This window comes from Falco cherrug, chromosome 3, assembly GCF_023634085.1.
Source record: "Falco cherrug isolate bFalChe1 chromosome 3, bFalChe1.pri, whole genome shotgun sequence".
Lineage (NCBI taxonomy): Eukaryota > Metazoa > Chordata > Aves > Falconiformes > Falconidae > Falco > Falco cherrug.
In genome coordinates, this window is record NC_073699.1 from 109,954,300 (window position 1) to 109,970,603 (window position 16,304).

A 16,304-nucleotide genomic window follows, 5' to 3' on the forward strand; every position below is an offset into this window, starting at 1 on the left:
GCATGTCAGATGCAATCACATGCATGGGTGAGAAACTCACTACTGCTCTGGTAAAGTGATGAGCATTAAGCAATTGCAAAGGCTAAAGGAGAGTATTGCACAGTGCCAAAGGAAGGAAGTCCCTGCAGAAAAGGGGAACATATTGGCGCTGCTCCCATCCCATGATAAACTAAAAAGCACCAAGGAAAAGACCCCCCATAACAGGACAATATGAGTCAACAGAGTTTGAAATAATAGGTAATGCTGTGTCCAGACCTGTGAAGTCTCACCTAAATCCCTCACTCCTCCTTCCTCCTCTGGAGGCTCAGCAAGTTCCTCTTCCACACAGCCACCCTGCTCAGCACAGGCAGGCTCATCAGGATGAGAGCCTGAATCCTCCTGGAGGGATCTGGAGTCACTTGACATTGCATCCTGGTGAACCCAGGTGTGATTCACGGTAAGTTCCTGGCCAGGAGGAGAAACATCTGCTTCCATTTCTGCTTCTACAGGGCCAGGAAAAGGGGAAACTCTCTGAGGGAGGAGGGTATCTATTTTTCCTTCATCGGGTTTTCCAGACTGGGGCAGGTTATTGGCTTCAGCGTGGTTTCCAGATGAGTCTGCTGCCTGGCTGGAGACTTCTCTCACTACCTGGTCCTGAGTAGAACAGCTGATGAGGTCCCTGAGGAGGTTTTTGCAACTAACAGCCACATCAAACATCTGCAGACTATCTGCCACAGCAATAACTTTGGTGAAATTGTGTTTCCCCAGTGGGAGCTTGCCACTGTACATCATCTCCAGCAAGAGCGCAAACTCCTCAGGGGTCACTACAGAAGCATCGATGGAGATTGTATCTGTGCTGTCCAACAAGGATTTGAAAAGCAGGCTAGCAGCAGACAAAACCACTTTGTGTGCTCTAAAATGAACATTTCCAATGAAGACGGTGCAATCACAGAACTGTTGCTCTTTGCAGAGAGCGTACAGCTGCTGCAGCAGCTGCTTGCTGTAACTGGGAAGCTCCATGCCACCAGGGTCTACTGGCCTCCTCTCACTGTGGTCTCCACACTGCTTTCATAAAGCCCAGCTAGCAGGGAAAAAAAAACCAGAAGAAAAAAAAAAGGATCCTGTTAGCACTTTGCTCAGAGTCAGACAGAAAGAAAGAGTAATCAAAAAATATTTTTCAGTTTACACCTCCTAGTAGTTTACTATACTGCAGTTCAGTGGTTATAGTAAGAGGCCCCATTCTGAACTCACACTCCCCAAATTCAGCAACTTGGCCTACTAGAACTGAAGAGCCTAGATGCTGTTCAAATACAAATGCTTCAGAAAGAGCTTGGCAATGAGTACTGAGTCCTAGGAGCTATAAAAAGGAAGAAGAGACTCCCTGATGTGCCTCCTACCATGCAGCTCAAGGAAGCGTGAACACTCTTCGTACCAGGTACCGCAGTGCCAGGCTTCGCCTGCATGCAGAAGCTGGAGCTGATGCTGAATTCAGCAGCTGGTTTGAAAAGGGCAGGTGGGGAAGTAGTGGAGGAAGACCTGTTCAGGCCATCTAACAAGCACAGAGGAGAATCTGAGGTGTTGGTTTTGACCCGCAGAGCAGCAAGTGGTTTGGGACCACTTTTGCTCCCCACATGACTGCTAAGATCAGCAGGGGCACAGGACAGTTAAGAGAGAGTGGTCTGCTTGCAGCCCAGGGCCTTCAGCATCTCTCTTCTCCGCACACCACAGTCCTAACTCATCAATTTACAAGCCTTCTACCCCAAGCTGTAATTTCTTGCAGAAGTCCACAGCCCTAATACCATCTACCAGAGCCTCCCGTTTACTTTTTCCGCCCTGTTCCAGGAGAGAGAACAGATAGGACATCTGCCAACAGAATTTTTATCTGCGGGATATCTGCAGGTTTTTTCTAAGCTAGACAAGATAAAGATGTTACTGCCTTGTCTACACACTAGGATGCCTAACACTGGTGCTGGCAATGATGCTGAAACAAAACAGCATGAGCATTAGTGGAAGAGCATCAGATGGACATGATTTACACTACCCTCGCTTAACATCTTTGCACCCAGCTTCCCACTCTCTTGTAGAGAACAAGAGTAATATTGCCTGTCATAAGGGCATGAGCTTTAATGAGCTGATGCTCATATACCACCTTGAAGCGCTGCCTCATACAAAAGCAAGCTCGGAGCAACTCCCCACTCACACCAAACTAAGTTGCAAGCAGACACTGGGCACCGGTTGAGCTGGTGTCTCACTCCCACGAGGCACCAACCCTTCTGGAGTTCAGACTTTGTGGGAAGCAGGACCTCCTGCCCACAGGCAGGCAGGACTCCAGCTGTCCTTCCGCATGGTGCTGCCTTCGGTGGCTGTGGGAAGACAGGAGGAGCCAAGAGACATCACTTCATAGCAGAGCTACAGACAGCCATACCACCCCTGCATGAGAGCTCCCCTGCTCAGCCAAGAGCTCCCCTGTGCTTTAAGGCTGAAGTACTGGTACTGTGTAACTTGCCTTTCAATCATTAGGATAAGATCACAGATGGTTTTGACATCACCTCAAAGCAGAGGTGTCACGCTCTCCATCTGAGTAGCTTTGAAGCAAGAGCAGAGGGTAGATGAATCCTTTTCTGGAAGGCTGGGAATCCTAAGTAGTCGTCAATACCCCACCCTTCTGCTTCCCAGGAGCCAGAGCTTCTCCAAGCGCATCACAACCGATGGCTGTCTGCTCTGCAGCTCATCTCTGCTGCTTTGCAAGTACCAGATCCACCCCCTCACTCCTGCACAGGGCTGGCCACCTACACTTCCAGCCTATTAAACACACAGGCTCTGCTATCCTCCCACACCATTGTAAATCATGAGTAACCGAGCTGCCATTGTCAGAGTTGCTGCTGGCCGTGGGAGAAGAAAGAGACCCGTTTCTTTTGCCAGACTCAATGTAATGGTAGTTTTAGTCCACCCACTCCTTCCCCAGAGCTGAAGGACTTCCAGTATCCAAGACGAAATTGGGTCTGCTGGTTAAATAATAATAGCTGTGGCTCTTCCTACAAAAGGACAAGCAGGAAACATCAATGTCCTGGAAAAGATGTCTGCTCACTTTGCCATGAATAGCCTTCTGCATAAACCCACCACTTCCACTGTGGCAAGCTGCAAGAAGCAGCAGCACCGTCTGCTCCCTCTGTTCCTGGCAAGAATATAGAAGACATATTTGCCCATGACAGCTCAAAACAGTAAAGCTCTAAGCAGCCTAGCAGCACCTCCCCTTCTTTATTACAACAACTCAGAGCAGTGGAAAATGTGTCCCAAGCAATTAGATCAGACATATTTGCTAAAATTTTTACTTCTTTAATTACAGGGACCCAAAGATCCAGTACTGCCAAAGAGAATAGACATTTTTTAATGAGGGGTGATGGCCAAGACCATCCTCAAGGCAATTGCCCCCCACTTAGAACACACTTCAGGCTTTTATTCAAAGCTTATGGCCAGAAGGGACCACCACCAGTAATCTTATTTCTCATCTGTCACTGCCTCCTAGATTTCCAGACTCAGTAATTTGGGTTTGGCTAAAGCTGCTCTTCCAGCAAGACGCCCAGTCATAAGAACTGATTTTCAGGGGGAGGACCCTCCACTGCCACAGTTATTCCAACATTAAATTACATGCCTTGTTTCTTACCCGAATTTGTCGGCTTCATCTCCCAGCCACCTTCTAGACAGCTTTTGGGAGATGTGGCTGTGGGACTGGACTGAACTGGGAACCTCTCTGAGAGCAGCAACGAGCCCTAAGAGAGCACGAGCTATCTGCCTCTGCCAGCACCACGGGTAAGAAAAAGCCATTTGCCACTTTTTCAGCTTAAAGCTGCTTCTCAGCATCCTCCTTGGAGCCAAGCTCACTGGAGACTTTTTATGAATTTCAAACTTAAGGTAAAAAATGGTTTAAGCAGGTTGCTTGTGGGGCCTCTGAGACCTGAGCCACACAAGCACTGCCCTCTTCCAAAATATCATCTTACTTGAGTCAGAGACAGATATTTGCTCATCTTAGCTGCACAATAAATGGGCTTTGCAAAACTAATCTTTTGAGGAACATCAGGGGACATCTTAAGCTCCATCCTGCCAGCTTCCCAGGGAGAACACCAAAGGTGGCTTAGAAGTTTTCATTCCACCGCTTTCCAGTGAGACAGCAACCTCAATCAATTTGAGCCAAATTTTCAGAAGTGCCTAAAATTCTTAATGCTGTACTTGACCACGTGTCGATAAATGTCCTCCTGCCACCCTTAAGCAACAGTTATCATTTGTGACTGCTCTCAGGACTCCCACTTCAGCAAAGAAGCCCCTCCCCCTGAACATCCCAAGTACAGGAGGCCCAGAATGGGTCTGCACAAACATTATCCTCTCAAACATTTCAGCTCTTTCTTCCTCTTCCCAGGTATTTCTGTCCTCGCCTACCTCCACAGTTTGAGGGGATTGTGCCTTTTTCTTTAAGCTACATTAGAACAGAGAAAAGATTTGCTGATAGTGACAATGCTTCTTCACAGAGGAGGAGGAAATAGGAACACCCGATTCCATCCACATAACTGAAAAGGAGTTTCCAAATTAAATTACTTTTCTTCATTATTCATATAATTACTTCCATCTAGATTCAACAGATTCAAAAGCCATCCACGTCACTAGGTTCATCAAAAGATAATTGGAATTTAGGACTAAGCACTTCAGCAATTAGATGCTACAGAGATAGGTGTTCCAAAGATGCACAAATGAGACCATCCCTCCCTTGCAGTTACGATGCTGCCACAGTACCCTCACACCATCAGAAAGGCCATCACAAGGCACAGAAAGAAATTTAATGTTGCCATGACCTTAGAAAAAGGATTCTGTATGCCCCTCACTGCTGTAATTAAGGGCTTTTACAAGGTGCTGGTCAACACACCTTCTGGCATTAATGAAATAATGCCAAAAGCTACTTCCTGCATTAATTAGTAGCATCTCAGTGGCCAGCTTGAAGATGCATCCCATGTCTGAAATTATTCCTTGGAATGCACATGGAGCAGGCTTTTTTTAGCGTTAAAAAAATAAATAAATTAAGAAGCCAACAACTATTGCTGCACTGCTAAAAAATTAAGCAATACCCTCACACTGCTTTTTAAAGGCACAAACCAGCAGCCTTGTGCTCCCTCTGCTGCTAGCACACTGCAACGCTCGGACGGCTAATGAAGCTTCCTAAAAGCAATCTGCATACACAGTGCAAAAATAGAAGCGATCAATTCCTCTGCAAGCTCCAAAAAGCTAAAACAAAGCAGGCAGAAAAAAAAATAAAGTGGACAGAAAGCGATAAGCAACATGGAAGAATCCAACCTCTCTGTCTCAAGTAAATGCCATTTACATTAGAGCTGACTGGAGGGTCTCGCAGGAACAGCCCACCAACCCTCCTGTTCCCCACGCTCAGCTTTCTGCCCAAGGGAGCTAAATCCAAAGTGGTCACTGAAGTAAGCGCAGGTCCTGGCCCAGGAAGGCTCCCTGTCCCTGCGAGAGGAGCTCACCCTTCCTGCACATCCTCAAAAGGCTCGTTTCACAAGACCCATGTACATCAGTAAATGCAGCAGGACAGAAAGCTGAGATTTGTTCTCTCATATTCCTTGGCCCTGCAGTCCTCCCGGGGTACGACAGCAGCCTCCAAGTGATGGGCAACTTTCTGGTTTTAGCTCTGAGGCATTAAGGACAACAGCCTTAAAATCAGAATCTGAATACTTTTTGTGCGTGTTTACCAGTTTCCTGTTTTCTTGTTACTAAGATGATGACCTTACAAAGACGGTTATTCGAAAGGCAGAAAATCACATATTGCAATTCAATTTTCTTACCTCTCCCACCAAAAATAATTCAGTCTTTGAAGTGCTGAAAGAAGCTGAGGGATCATTACCTTTCTCCGGGGTGCTCTGAAGGGCCAGAGCAGGCAGCTTTCCCAAAGGAAAATGTAAAATCCAGTATGAGGAGCCAGGGCACACCAATTTGGTTTTCAATCTATTTTGTTTCAGTTCAGAGCATCAACGCAGACAGATAACAGAGGAAAATAAGCAACACTTTGACTAAATTCAGCGCTCCACAGTCTCTAAAGGCAGTGGAATATACCGCTCAAAAAACATGCAATGCTTTGGCTATCTGTCTGCAATGATGCGCTGACTAGAAATATAATAGATTGAAAAACGAACAGTTGTGCTCTAACTCTTATCAGCAAGTTTTCCATTTCTCTGCAAACCAAGGGCTACCCCAAGAAGAGAATGAAATCACACAGTGGAAAACCAGCACCAACTCAAAGCAACAGCTGAAGTTTGCTCCAGTTGTTGCTCATCCACATTTCACTGTGCCCAAGAACACCGGACATGCTAATTATATTTTGCAGGTTCCTATAACATCCTCAAAAAACAAAAGCTGGATATCTGAACTCTTCTTTGTCAGGTAGGTTTACATCAGAGCAGACTGCATGTTGCAATTTATTAGCAGGTTTTTTTAAAAAACAAACAAACAAACAACCCCCCTCCCCAAAAACACGACTTTGACCAGCTTTTGCAATCCATTTTGCTGTCCGCAGAAGCACAGAAGACATTTGTTCCCGCACCCAGGAGCGGACAAGGCACAATGCACCCATACGGTGCCTTGGTCCAAAGGCCTCTTCAAGTACACGGGGAGGGAAAAAAAATCCCCACCTTTAAAATGACACTTCTCAAGCATTGGTCAGCCAAACCAGGGACCAATTCCCTCAGACCTTGTAATAAAAGTACACAGAATTACTTTGAGCTGAATCTATTGAGACAGAAAGCCAGGAGGCAACTGGATTTCCAACCACTGTCATCTATAGCTTCAGCCCATCAGAGAGGCACCCCCCCAGCCCCAAAACTCCATTAAAGCACAAGGACCTACAGCAACTCTTCAAACATGAGCGCAGCTGCTTTAAAACAGACAGAGAAGGATGCTGCAACATAAAAGCCTAACAGCATTTACCCCAAGAAACCAACTCGCTTCCTCCCGTCGCCTGGAAGGCTTCTATAACTGCTGAGCTGTGGTCTGGGCAACAATGGACACATTCTCAGCACCTTCTTTAAGCAATATGTTTGGCAGTTAAAATATACTGGAAAGAAAGTTGAAACAAGAATGAATGAGCAGGTTACAGAAGCTGGGGTGGTCGGCTGGGAGAGGACCTCTGTTCTGGTCTGTACTCGGACAGGCTGCTCCTGCAACTCCCTGTCCTTGGACTCGAGTTTGAAACGCAAATTACTCCTCAAATGCAAGACACCTGGTATCTCTTAACCAAAAAGCTGCAGAATCATACTGCCTGGTGTCACATTGGGCCAATAATCCAGGTGTGCCAGCCTTCCTTTCTATCACAGGTGAAGAATATACTGCCAAGACACCCCCGCAAGCCTGGCCCCCTCTGGGGAGGAGGTGGGCTTTACTGACCAGCACCCACCGCAGCACATTCCCATAAAACTTCTAACTCGACCTGGGAACTGGCTGCTACAGAACAGGGCAGCAGCTCTGTCGAGCTGGTGACGACACAAGAAACTGGCTCAGACTGCTGATTTCTTGGCACAGCACAAAAAAAACCCCTCATTTATTTGTCTCTTGGTGTCTTCCAACCCTCACCTCAATGAACAGATGTAATTAGCGGTCCAGAGAAAGGAGAAGAATCTGCTGTGGCAAAAGACGTGGAAGAGCAAGATGATTCTCTTCCATGCCTACCTTTAAAGAAACCCACTTTCCGGAGAGGTTCACAGGTTCTCCTCAGCAGGGTACACAACTCAAAAGAGGCCTTGAAGCACAGCTAATGAGAAACATTTTTGGAGGCAGGGGGAAAATGTCAAGGGAATCCAGCTGCCAGGCTTTGGCTCACAAGTCGAACCAAAATTCCAGCAGAAGCATCACTGCTTTTAAGCAAAGGTTACCAAAAGAAAAACCCTGCCTTACTTCCCATACAGCCATGCAATCAAGCAGCTCCCTTTGGCAGCAGGTACACGCGTAGTGTTTTAAATAAGAGGGATAGCGGTCCTCCCATATTTTTTTTCCCCTCTTTTTTGGCCACCCATGGTGCACCTACCAAGCACACCTTGACTGAACACAGCGCTGCCGTCGGGGGCCACCTCCCGGCCGGGCTGCGGGCTCCCCTCAGCCCCCTCGCAGGCTCCGCGGGGGCCAAGCCCACCCCACGGGTGAGGGCGGGCGCTGCCGGTCCCACAGAGCCAGGCAAGGGCCCCCTCCCCAGCACGCCAGAGCCCCCCCGGACCCCCCGCTAGGGCCTGGCGCCGAGGTGGGGCAGCGAGGCCGGAGGGGCAGGCCGGGGGGCCGGCCGGGACACCCAGTGGGGTGGCCTGCAGATAGGGCGGCCTGCAGATGGGCCGAGCCAGGCGGGCCAGGCCCTAGGCCGCCCCCACAGCGCGGCCTCCAAGCCCCCGGCCCGGCCGGCGCCACCGCCGCCATGGTTACCTTTATTGGGAGCGGCGCGGCGGACACGGGAACAATAAAGCTTCAACAACAGCCGCCGCCGCCGCCCCCCCCCCCCCCCCCCGCTCCACCCCTTCAGCGGCGCGCTGCCGCCAGCCGCCATCTTGAAGCGGCAGCGGGCCCGCGGCACGTGATGGAGGCGCCGGGGGGGCGGGGCGGGGGGCTGGGCATGCGCAGTGCTCTCGCTCGCTCCCGCCCGCCCCCGCGCTTCCGCCCACTCACCGCGGCTGTGAGGGAGGGGCGCGTCATGGCTGCTGCTGCCGCTTGGGCTCCCTCTCGGAGATCCCTCGGTTAATAAAACGGCGTTCTCCTGGGGTAGAGCTGGCGCCCATCTCTTTAGGAGGGCGGTGACAGAGTGCGGGCCCTGGGCGAGCAGCTTGGTGGCTGCGAGGAGCCTGCTGGGCTGAGGTGGGCCCCGAGTGGGAGCCCGGCCTGGCTCTGGGTCACCCACCCGTGGGCAGGGTGAGGGGAAGGGAAGGCTTGAGCCGGTCTGGGCCTTCCAGAGCAGGAGTTATGGGCGTACTTTGGAGGTGCTGGCTGTGAGAAGAGAACAGGGCTGAGGGACACAATCCTGGCAGTGGGATCCCATCTTCCTTCTGCTCTGTCAGCTGCTTGCCCAGCTGCTAGCCCTTGGCTTCGTGGCACGCTGCTGGAATGACTGCCCAATCACTTCTGTCAGCCATCTCACCACTGTAGTGAATGGGTGGGGTGGGTGGCAGGGACCCCCAGGGTGTATGGCCAGCCCCAGGAAATGCAAGGGGCAAAGGAGTCACCAGATGCTGAAGGCCACTGTGGTTTTCAAGGTCCTGGGTGTGTATGTACACCACGCATTAGCCTAGGTAGGGCAGGATGGGTGGGAGCAGGCTGTCCTTGCTGAGCCTGTGTGCAGGCGTTGTGCTCTCAGGGCAGAGGTGATGAGACCCTAATTTGTATTTCTGTACAGATGCATGCTGGCATAGCAGGGATGCTCCTTGTTCCTCCCCAGGACCTTGGTGTGTTTATGTTCCCCATCTCTCGGTAATCTGACCCAGCTACAGGCCAGAGGGTGCCTCTGGGTGCATTTCATTTCAGCAGGCTGAGACCTTCCAGATGGCCCCAGTAAGTGGGACTGCCCCCTGCCATCAAACAGCAGTGCAGGGAACAGTCAGAGGCCACCAAGTGTCCCTGCTGGCCTCGCTAAATCACAGCTGTGTGTGGATCATGCCCTGGCAGTGAAGATGTGATCCCTCTCCTGTGTGTTAACGTCGAGTGGGTGTTTTCTGCTTTCTGTGTGGTCGTACAGTGCCAACGTGCACACCTGAAAGCTGCTGGTCCCTCTGTGCACAGCTGTCACAGTGCACTGGGGAAGTTTTGCCTGACTCATGTCACTGTGGAAACAGAAAGGTTTTGGCTCTATTATGCATGACTTTTTTTTTTTTTTTTTTTCTTAAAAAATCGCCAGGCAGTGCCATGAATAGCAGATTCAGGCATTCCGTTTGTATTCCCAGGCCTGGAAGGGGGTTATCTGCTGCCATCTGTTGATGGATTGAGAAGACGGCCTAATGAGCTGACTCATTTGCATAAACAAGTGCTAATTTCCGGATAAGCGCGTGGAGGCAAGTTGAGTAAGATCTTCGGCTATGCTGCTTTGAGACGAGGCTGTGTGTGACCTGGTAGAGAGCAGCAGGCAGGCAGAGCCCGAGATTGTGGGTCCTAGTGACTGTCAAGCCCTCTCCGCAGGGATGCAGATGAAATTCTGGGGCTGGCATGTGGTCAGGCAGATCAGCTTGCAAACAAATGGGTATTAATTAGAAACCCACAATGTCATGATGAGACCTGCTCTGCTCTGGGGCCTCTGTGCTCTGCCAGGGAAATGCCTTTTGGCTGGGATCCTCAGCCATGAGTGGCACAGCCAGCTATTCTGGTCATTAGAATGGAAATGGCATTGCAGCAGCAGGTTTCAAGGTCACTTTTGATCAATGCAAGAAAAGCAGGACAGGCCATTTTCCTGTGGAGGTGTGGAGAGAAGTTCCTGGGGGTCCTGCTCAAACTATGGTCCTTTGCTGGACTCCTGCAAGTAGTTGTCTCTGTTACAGCTATCAGTTCCCACTCCACCAGTTTTCTCGTAAGTGGTCCTATTTATGCGGCAAAGAGATCCCTGTGAAAAAGTGCTGTACCCAGATCTGGTTATTTTTATCCCCAGGCCAGTGATGATCAAAGCAAGTTGATGCTAAGCCCTGAGAAGTCACTAGTAGCTCTTGCTCTGTGGCTGCTGACAGCAGCAGACCTGAAGGTGATGACCAGGTTGTGTCAGATGAAAAACTTGTTCCCCATCTGCTGCAGGGAGACGCTGGCACTTGCCAGAGAGCATCAGTGAGACAAAGGGCAGTGAGCACTGCCCGCTATGTTAGAGAGACCGTCCTCATCGCTGTCGGATCTGTGCTTGCTGGCAGGGTCACCTCCTGCTATCTGAGACAGCACTGAAGCACAGCAGAGCAGGAGCAGGTGCCTTCTCCAGAGCAGCAAAACCTTTCCTGCAAAGTCTGGGATGGCAGAGAAGAGCCCCCATATCTGGCACCTTGAGAACCAGTCCTTGGGGAAGAAACTTGCAGCTCTGGCACTTAAAAGGGGTCCGGTGGGGCATGAGGTTGTAGCTCTATGTTTGTGAGCTGGACGGTGTCTAATTTGGCTTTGTGTTGTGGTACTTCCAGCCAACACTTGGATAGCAGCTTTTCACCAGAATCAGAGAAAGGAAAAAGCTGAAAGCCCATCACTGCCCAGATCAAGGCACCACAGCACAAGGCGATAAAGGGGTGGCTTTTTGCTGAAACCAGCTCTGGAGCCAAAATCGCTGTTTGCTTGGCAGTGTCTGTGATTCCAGGTGGACTGACGGCGTGATGGCAGCCTGCTCAGAGAGCAGCTAAAGTCCCCTGCCTTGGAGGTGATGGACAGTGGTGTATGGAGATGACAGGACAGTAGCATGATAAGAAGTGATAGAAAAGAATAACAAATGTGCTTTCAGAGAAGCCAGGCAGGCTTTCCTTCAAGGGCTGCAGGTGGTCAGAGGGGATGGTCCCATGATACTCTGGCTACAGGGACAAAAACAGATTCAGAAGTTCCCTTCCCCATGGGCCTGTTCCTGTCCCCTCCACTGCTTAATGGGTTTGGGGGCCACACAGTGTAAAGCAAACCGATGCCATGATCCAGGCTAAGAGTAGCCTCCCCAGACAAGGAAAAAGGTGAGGAAACAGGAAACAAGGACAATGTCCCAATATACCATTGTCAGTTCTCATCACAGTGACGTCCTGTTGTCCCTTGGAACCATCTTAATTCTCACACGGCAAGTACTGGTGAGTGGAGGTGTACCATCTCAGCGTTTTCTTTCTCCAGAGTATAGGACTGTAGGGTAAAGCTCCACCACATAACTTCCCAGGGAACCTGCAGGGGAAGACCTGAGTGAAGTGAACTGTTTTTTGAGTTCACCATCCAACCAGGGATCACTTGTGTGTCACACAAAGTGCGCATGGACAGTGTCTCCAGCTCCCGCTGTCTCACTGGGAACAGGCAGAGGTCCCACAGATCCAAACAAGCCTTATCTCTTGTTCCCCAAAAGAGCTCTTCTTGCTGAGACGCAGCCCACTGAAGGAGCGAGGACTGCCCTGCCTTGCTGTGCCAAAACTGTCTCCACACAGCTTGGAAAGCTCATGGCAGGGAGTCAGATTGGGGTGAAATACAACCTCCCCTTCAAAGCTGGGACACTGAGACTCATCCTCTCCTCTCCAGAGGAGGTCGCGTCTTCTGGAGGGATGGGTCCAGGAGGTCTGGCTGGATGGGATCACTCCAGTGGTCAAATCCAAACCACACAATGTTTTCACAAGCTTTGGCGTGTGCTTCCTTTGCAGGCAACAGAGAGTACAGATCTGCTGTGGATGCTCTTGGAGCATCTCTTGGTGACAGCTGGGCTGTCACATGGCACAGATCTGCCCACACGGGGGAACAGAAGGAAGACAGGGGGATGCAGCCATTTCAGCGTAGGGAGGCAGGGACAGCAGTGGGGCAAGCTCAAGGCCATGCAGTCACGACTTTCCCTCCTAGTTCCTGATCTCTCCTCTGCACTGCAGCCTGGGTGGTAGCAAACTCCGTCCCTGGCTTGTGGCTTCTTCTTTGAGCACTTGAGGGCACTGTTGGAGTTTGGAAAGAGGCAGATTTCTGGCGTGAGAGATTTGTTTCTCATACCATGCAGAGACACATCAGTTTGCAAGGACTCTCTCTTCCACTGGAAACCTTGCTGTTCACAGGGCTTTGTAACTTTGGCATGAATGCCCCGTCTCGGGCAAAACCTTTCGCAGAAAATACCAAGTGATGGAGGCTTACCTTCCTTTTTCTGTAAGCATTTTTCCCTTCCATCTTTTTAACCTCAAAGTTTTTCTCTAGAGTGTCTGGTTTCAGGGAAAGGGGTGGGCTGCACAATCTGTTCTGGAAGGAAAGCAGTGAGTTTGATCAGATGGAAATACGCTTTACCTGCACAGGTACTTTTCATTTTCCAAAGTGCTGTCAATGCAAGGACTTGCAGCCTGTCCGTGTGCGAACACAGATCTCATTGCTCTTGATACCGGCCTCCAAGGGAGCCAGCAGAGCAGGCTGTGCTCTGGGGTCAATGCTAGAACGGCTCAGAAGGACTGCACACAGCACTCTGCTGGGAAGCTGTGCCAGAATAATTATTTACATGTGCTGGCATAAAGTAATTACTAATGGAGCGGAACACCATGCACAACCCCTCCAAGCTGTCCCAGAGGAGACACTGGGAGTTACCAAGCAAAGTGCACTCTCCGTGTACCAAACTCCAGATTTCCTCTCCCCCTAGTCCTTCCCCCTCCTCCCAGGGGAGCAGCTGTTTCATGGCAGAGCGGTCTCTGTCCCCACTTTTGCCCCATCCTCTTGCCTTTGCCAGCACATTCCGGGGTCGTACTCAGAGATTGTCAGCTGCCCTGTTACTCCAGCTAAACTGCCCTCAAATCTGAGCCCGATGAGGTCTTTTGGGGAAGGGGACGTTCACATTAAGAAGCAGGGACTGTAAATGGGTTTGGAGCATTTCATTGCTGTGTTTCTTCAACCAAACTGAAGTTTCACTTCAGAGGTAGACTACTGGCACCCAGACTGGCTTCCTAATGCCCCTTGTAGTTTCTGTTTCACCAGCTTCTTTGGCTTTTGACTTCATCGCTTTTTATTGAAATTATTCCCAAAGGTTGCCATCTCCTTGGCATTTGCCTTTCCTGCCCCTTCTGTGTGGCATGTGGGGAAAGATATCTTGTGTCCAGGTTCCCACAGGATGCCAAACTGTATCCACTCTGTTGCTGAGTGTGGTGGCCCCGTGTCTGAGCAGAACATCTTGAGAACATCAGGCTTTCTGAAGTGCATCTTCAGTGCATCTTCACCTTCACCGTCAGATTATGACTTCAATGGCCTCTAGAAAGTCCAGTTCCCAGGCTCTGTGGCTGCAATAGCAGTGATCCCCTATCTGTGATCCATTACTAAATGTGATCACGTTTCTTCCAGTCTTTTCACAAACAGGTTGGAGTTTCACGTGGCTGCAGAGATTCCTTTCAAGATGGGGCAGAACACTTGGCCTTCAGCTGAGCATCAATATCCAGCCCTGGCAGTGCTCCAGGCATGCCTTCATCCTCGACTCAGCATGCCTAGGCATCTGTCCATGATGTCAGCTCTTCCGTCCCCTGGTATTAGTGCCTGGCCTCTTTTAAGCAAAATCCCACCCTAAATGTGACCTAGAACTCACCCTTCACCTGCTGGTAGGAGCTGCTGGTATCTGTCACATTGATTTTCGGTGATCTTGCCAACCTTGCTGTACAAATTGTTGTCCTGTCTCAGTACCTGCTTCTGTTAGGATCTTTGTAAGATCCCTTGAGCCTCTCCTTCCAGCCATGCCAGTTCTGTTACAAGCTAAAAGACTGCAGATCCATCTGCACATCTGGTGCAAGGTAAGCCTAGCTCATCTCGAACTCTTTTTTTCTCAGAGGTGATCTGCAAATCTCCTCTGTAGGGGCTTTTTCATGGTGACCAGGGATTGCCAGCAGCTGGAGGGTTCATCCCGGTCCAGAGGACACGGTCAGCAGCTTCTTTTCGGTCTGAGCGCAACCTCCTTCATGTCCATAGATGCTCTGTTAGCAAAGCCACAAGTTTCTGACTTGGCAGGATCCTTGCTCCTAGATCTGCAAGCTGCAGACTGCCACTGGTCACTGAGCACAGTGCAGTTCCTCACTGCTGCCCAGAACCCCACATTTTGCTGTCCACTCTATTCCCTTGTGTCCGTTGCACATCACTTTCAGCCAGCGTGTCTCAAACACCAGCAGCTACCACTCCTTATCAATCGTTTCTTATAACTGTTCTTTCCTCTGTGTTAGATCTGCTTCTCTCAGCATCTCCCCTACATGTTCTCCTTTACTACCTCCATGGGCCCATGCTGATGCGGAGTTCCCCACCCCAGAATCAAGTATCTCTCTCTTCTCCTGTGTCTTGGCTTTAGGTAAAAAACAGTCTGATGGGGTTTTTTTCTGATGACAGCTCCCATCAACACCTCTCTCAGCTGTTCTAGTGCTTCAAACACCATTCCTGGGCTGAAGAGTCTGTTCTTCCAGAAATTGTATCCCCATTTAGATAATAAAGGGTTTTCCTTTCATTTTCCTGTCTTTACTCCTGGTGGCCAGCTCTGCTCACAGCCTGTTTTTCCTTCCATGCATGTGCATGGGCTTGTCTGCGATCCAGCATACCCGGTGGTCTGGGTCCCTCCATGTTGTCCCTTTGCTCCGTTTCTAGGTGCTGATTTGTTTTCCTATTAATCTTGCTCCCTCCCTTGCTGCAACTCTCCCTAGACTGACCGCTGCCAACATGTTTCATGTATCATGTACAGCGTAATAACGCGAGGGAAGGGGACTCCATGCCTGTAACCCGGTTCTCTGTAAGAGCTATTTCCAGAGGTGGCAGGTGCTGGCGGGGCTCCAGTCATGCACTCGCCTGCTGATTTAGCTCCTTTCCCTCAAACTGCCCTCTGTGGCACATGTCCCTCTGCACGTCCCAACCCAGTTGCTGCATGGACCATGTTCCTGCTGGGGCAGAGACTCCTGCCAGTCCCCTTTTTGGCCCTCAAGCATGCACTGGCAGCTGCAAACCAGTGCCTGCTGCTGGTTAGGAGCGACGAGCAAGCTTGGCTTTCCCACCACCGTGCTTTGCTTTTTCTGCTGTGGGAGCAGGGGGTGGAGACCCCTACAGTCCCCTGATGGTGCCAAGGTAGTGCCATGATTTGGATCATGAGTACCTTTCCAGGCTGCACAGTTGAGCTGCAGAACAGAGAAGGGCTTGGTGTTCTCTGTCACTCAGCCATGCAGGTAAATCTGTGCCCTGTGCACCTGCCTGAGAAGCATCTTGCTTCCACAGATTTCCATCACAGAGGAGCAGTGTCCCAAACGCTTCAGAAGGGTCCTTTCTCATGGACTGGGACCTGTCCTGTGGTGGGATCAATGAAGGCAAGTAGGAGAGGTCCTGATGGCTGGCATTTAGCAAGGTGGAACCTATTCCTAGCTGATGCAGGCACAGCAACCTCCAGTCCCTATGCTATCCCTTGGATATCCCAGTCCAAATGCCAGGCAGAACATTTTGGGAAGCAGTGTTGCAGAGGACGCTTTTTTATCAGGGGCAATCATGTTACAGAGTTGCTGGTAACCATCTCTCCCCCCAGCTTGTTGTCCCTGCCATCTGCTGACACATTTGTTTGTGCTAAAGATCGAGCTGTGGAGATGACTTGGGGGTTAAATATAACCCCCATCTGCTTTCTACAGCCATCCACGGTCAGCTGG

The 16,304-nt window shown here is 50.3% G+C and overlaps 1 protein-coding gene across 7 annotated transcripts in view; it reads right to left on the reverse strand.

Moving 5' to 3' along the window:
• ZBTB40 (zinc finger and BTB domain containing 40) overlaps positions 1 to 8,588 on the reverse strand; it is a 45,114-nt gene extending 36,526 nt beyond the window's left edge. For 3 of the 7 annotated variants that reach the window (XR_008731342.1, XM_055704743.1, XM_055704744.1), the window contains exons 1-2: positions 8,054 to 8,200; positions 270 to 1,060 (exon numbers count right to left, since the gene is read on the reverse strand). Coding sequence is in view for 6 of the 7 variants with exons in the window: in XM_055704743.1 (XP_055560718.1) it covers positions 270 to 999 (730 nt within the window). In the remaining variant the exon portion in view is untranslated. Of the gene's footprint in view, positions 1 to 269; positions 1,061 to 8,053; positions 8,201 to 8,439 lie in introns of those variants that run through there. The other 4 variants (XM_055704741.1, XM_055704742.1, XM_027803313.2 and 1 more) reach the window with 4 other exon arrangements.
• Positions 8,589 to 16,304: the final 7,716 nt, after the last annotated feature.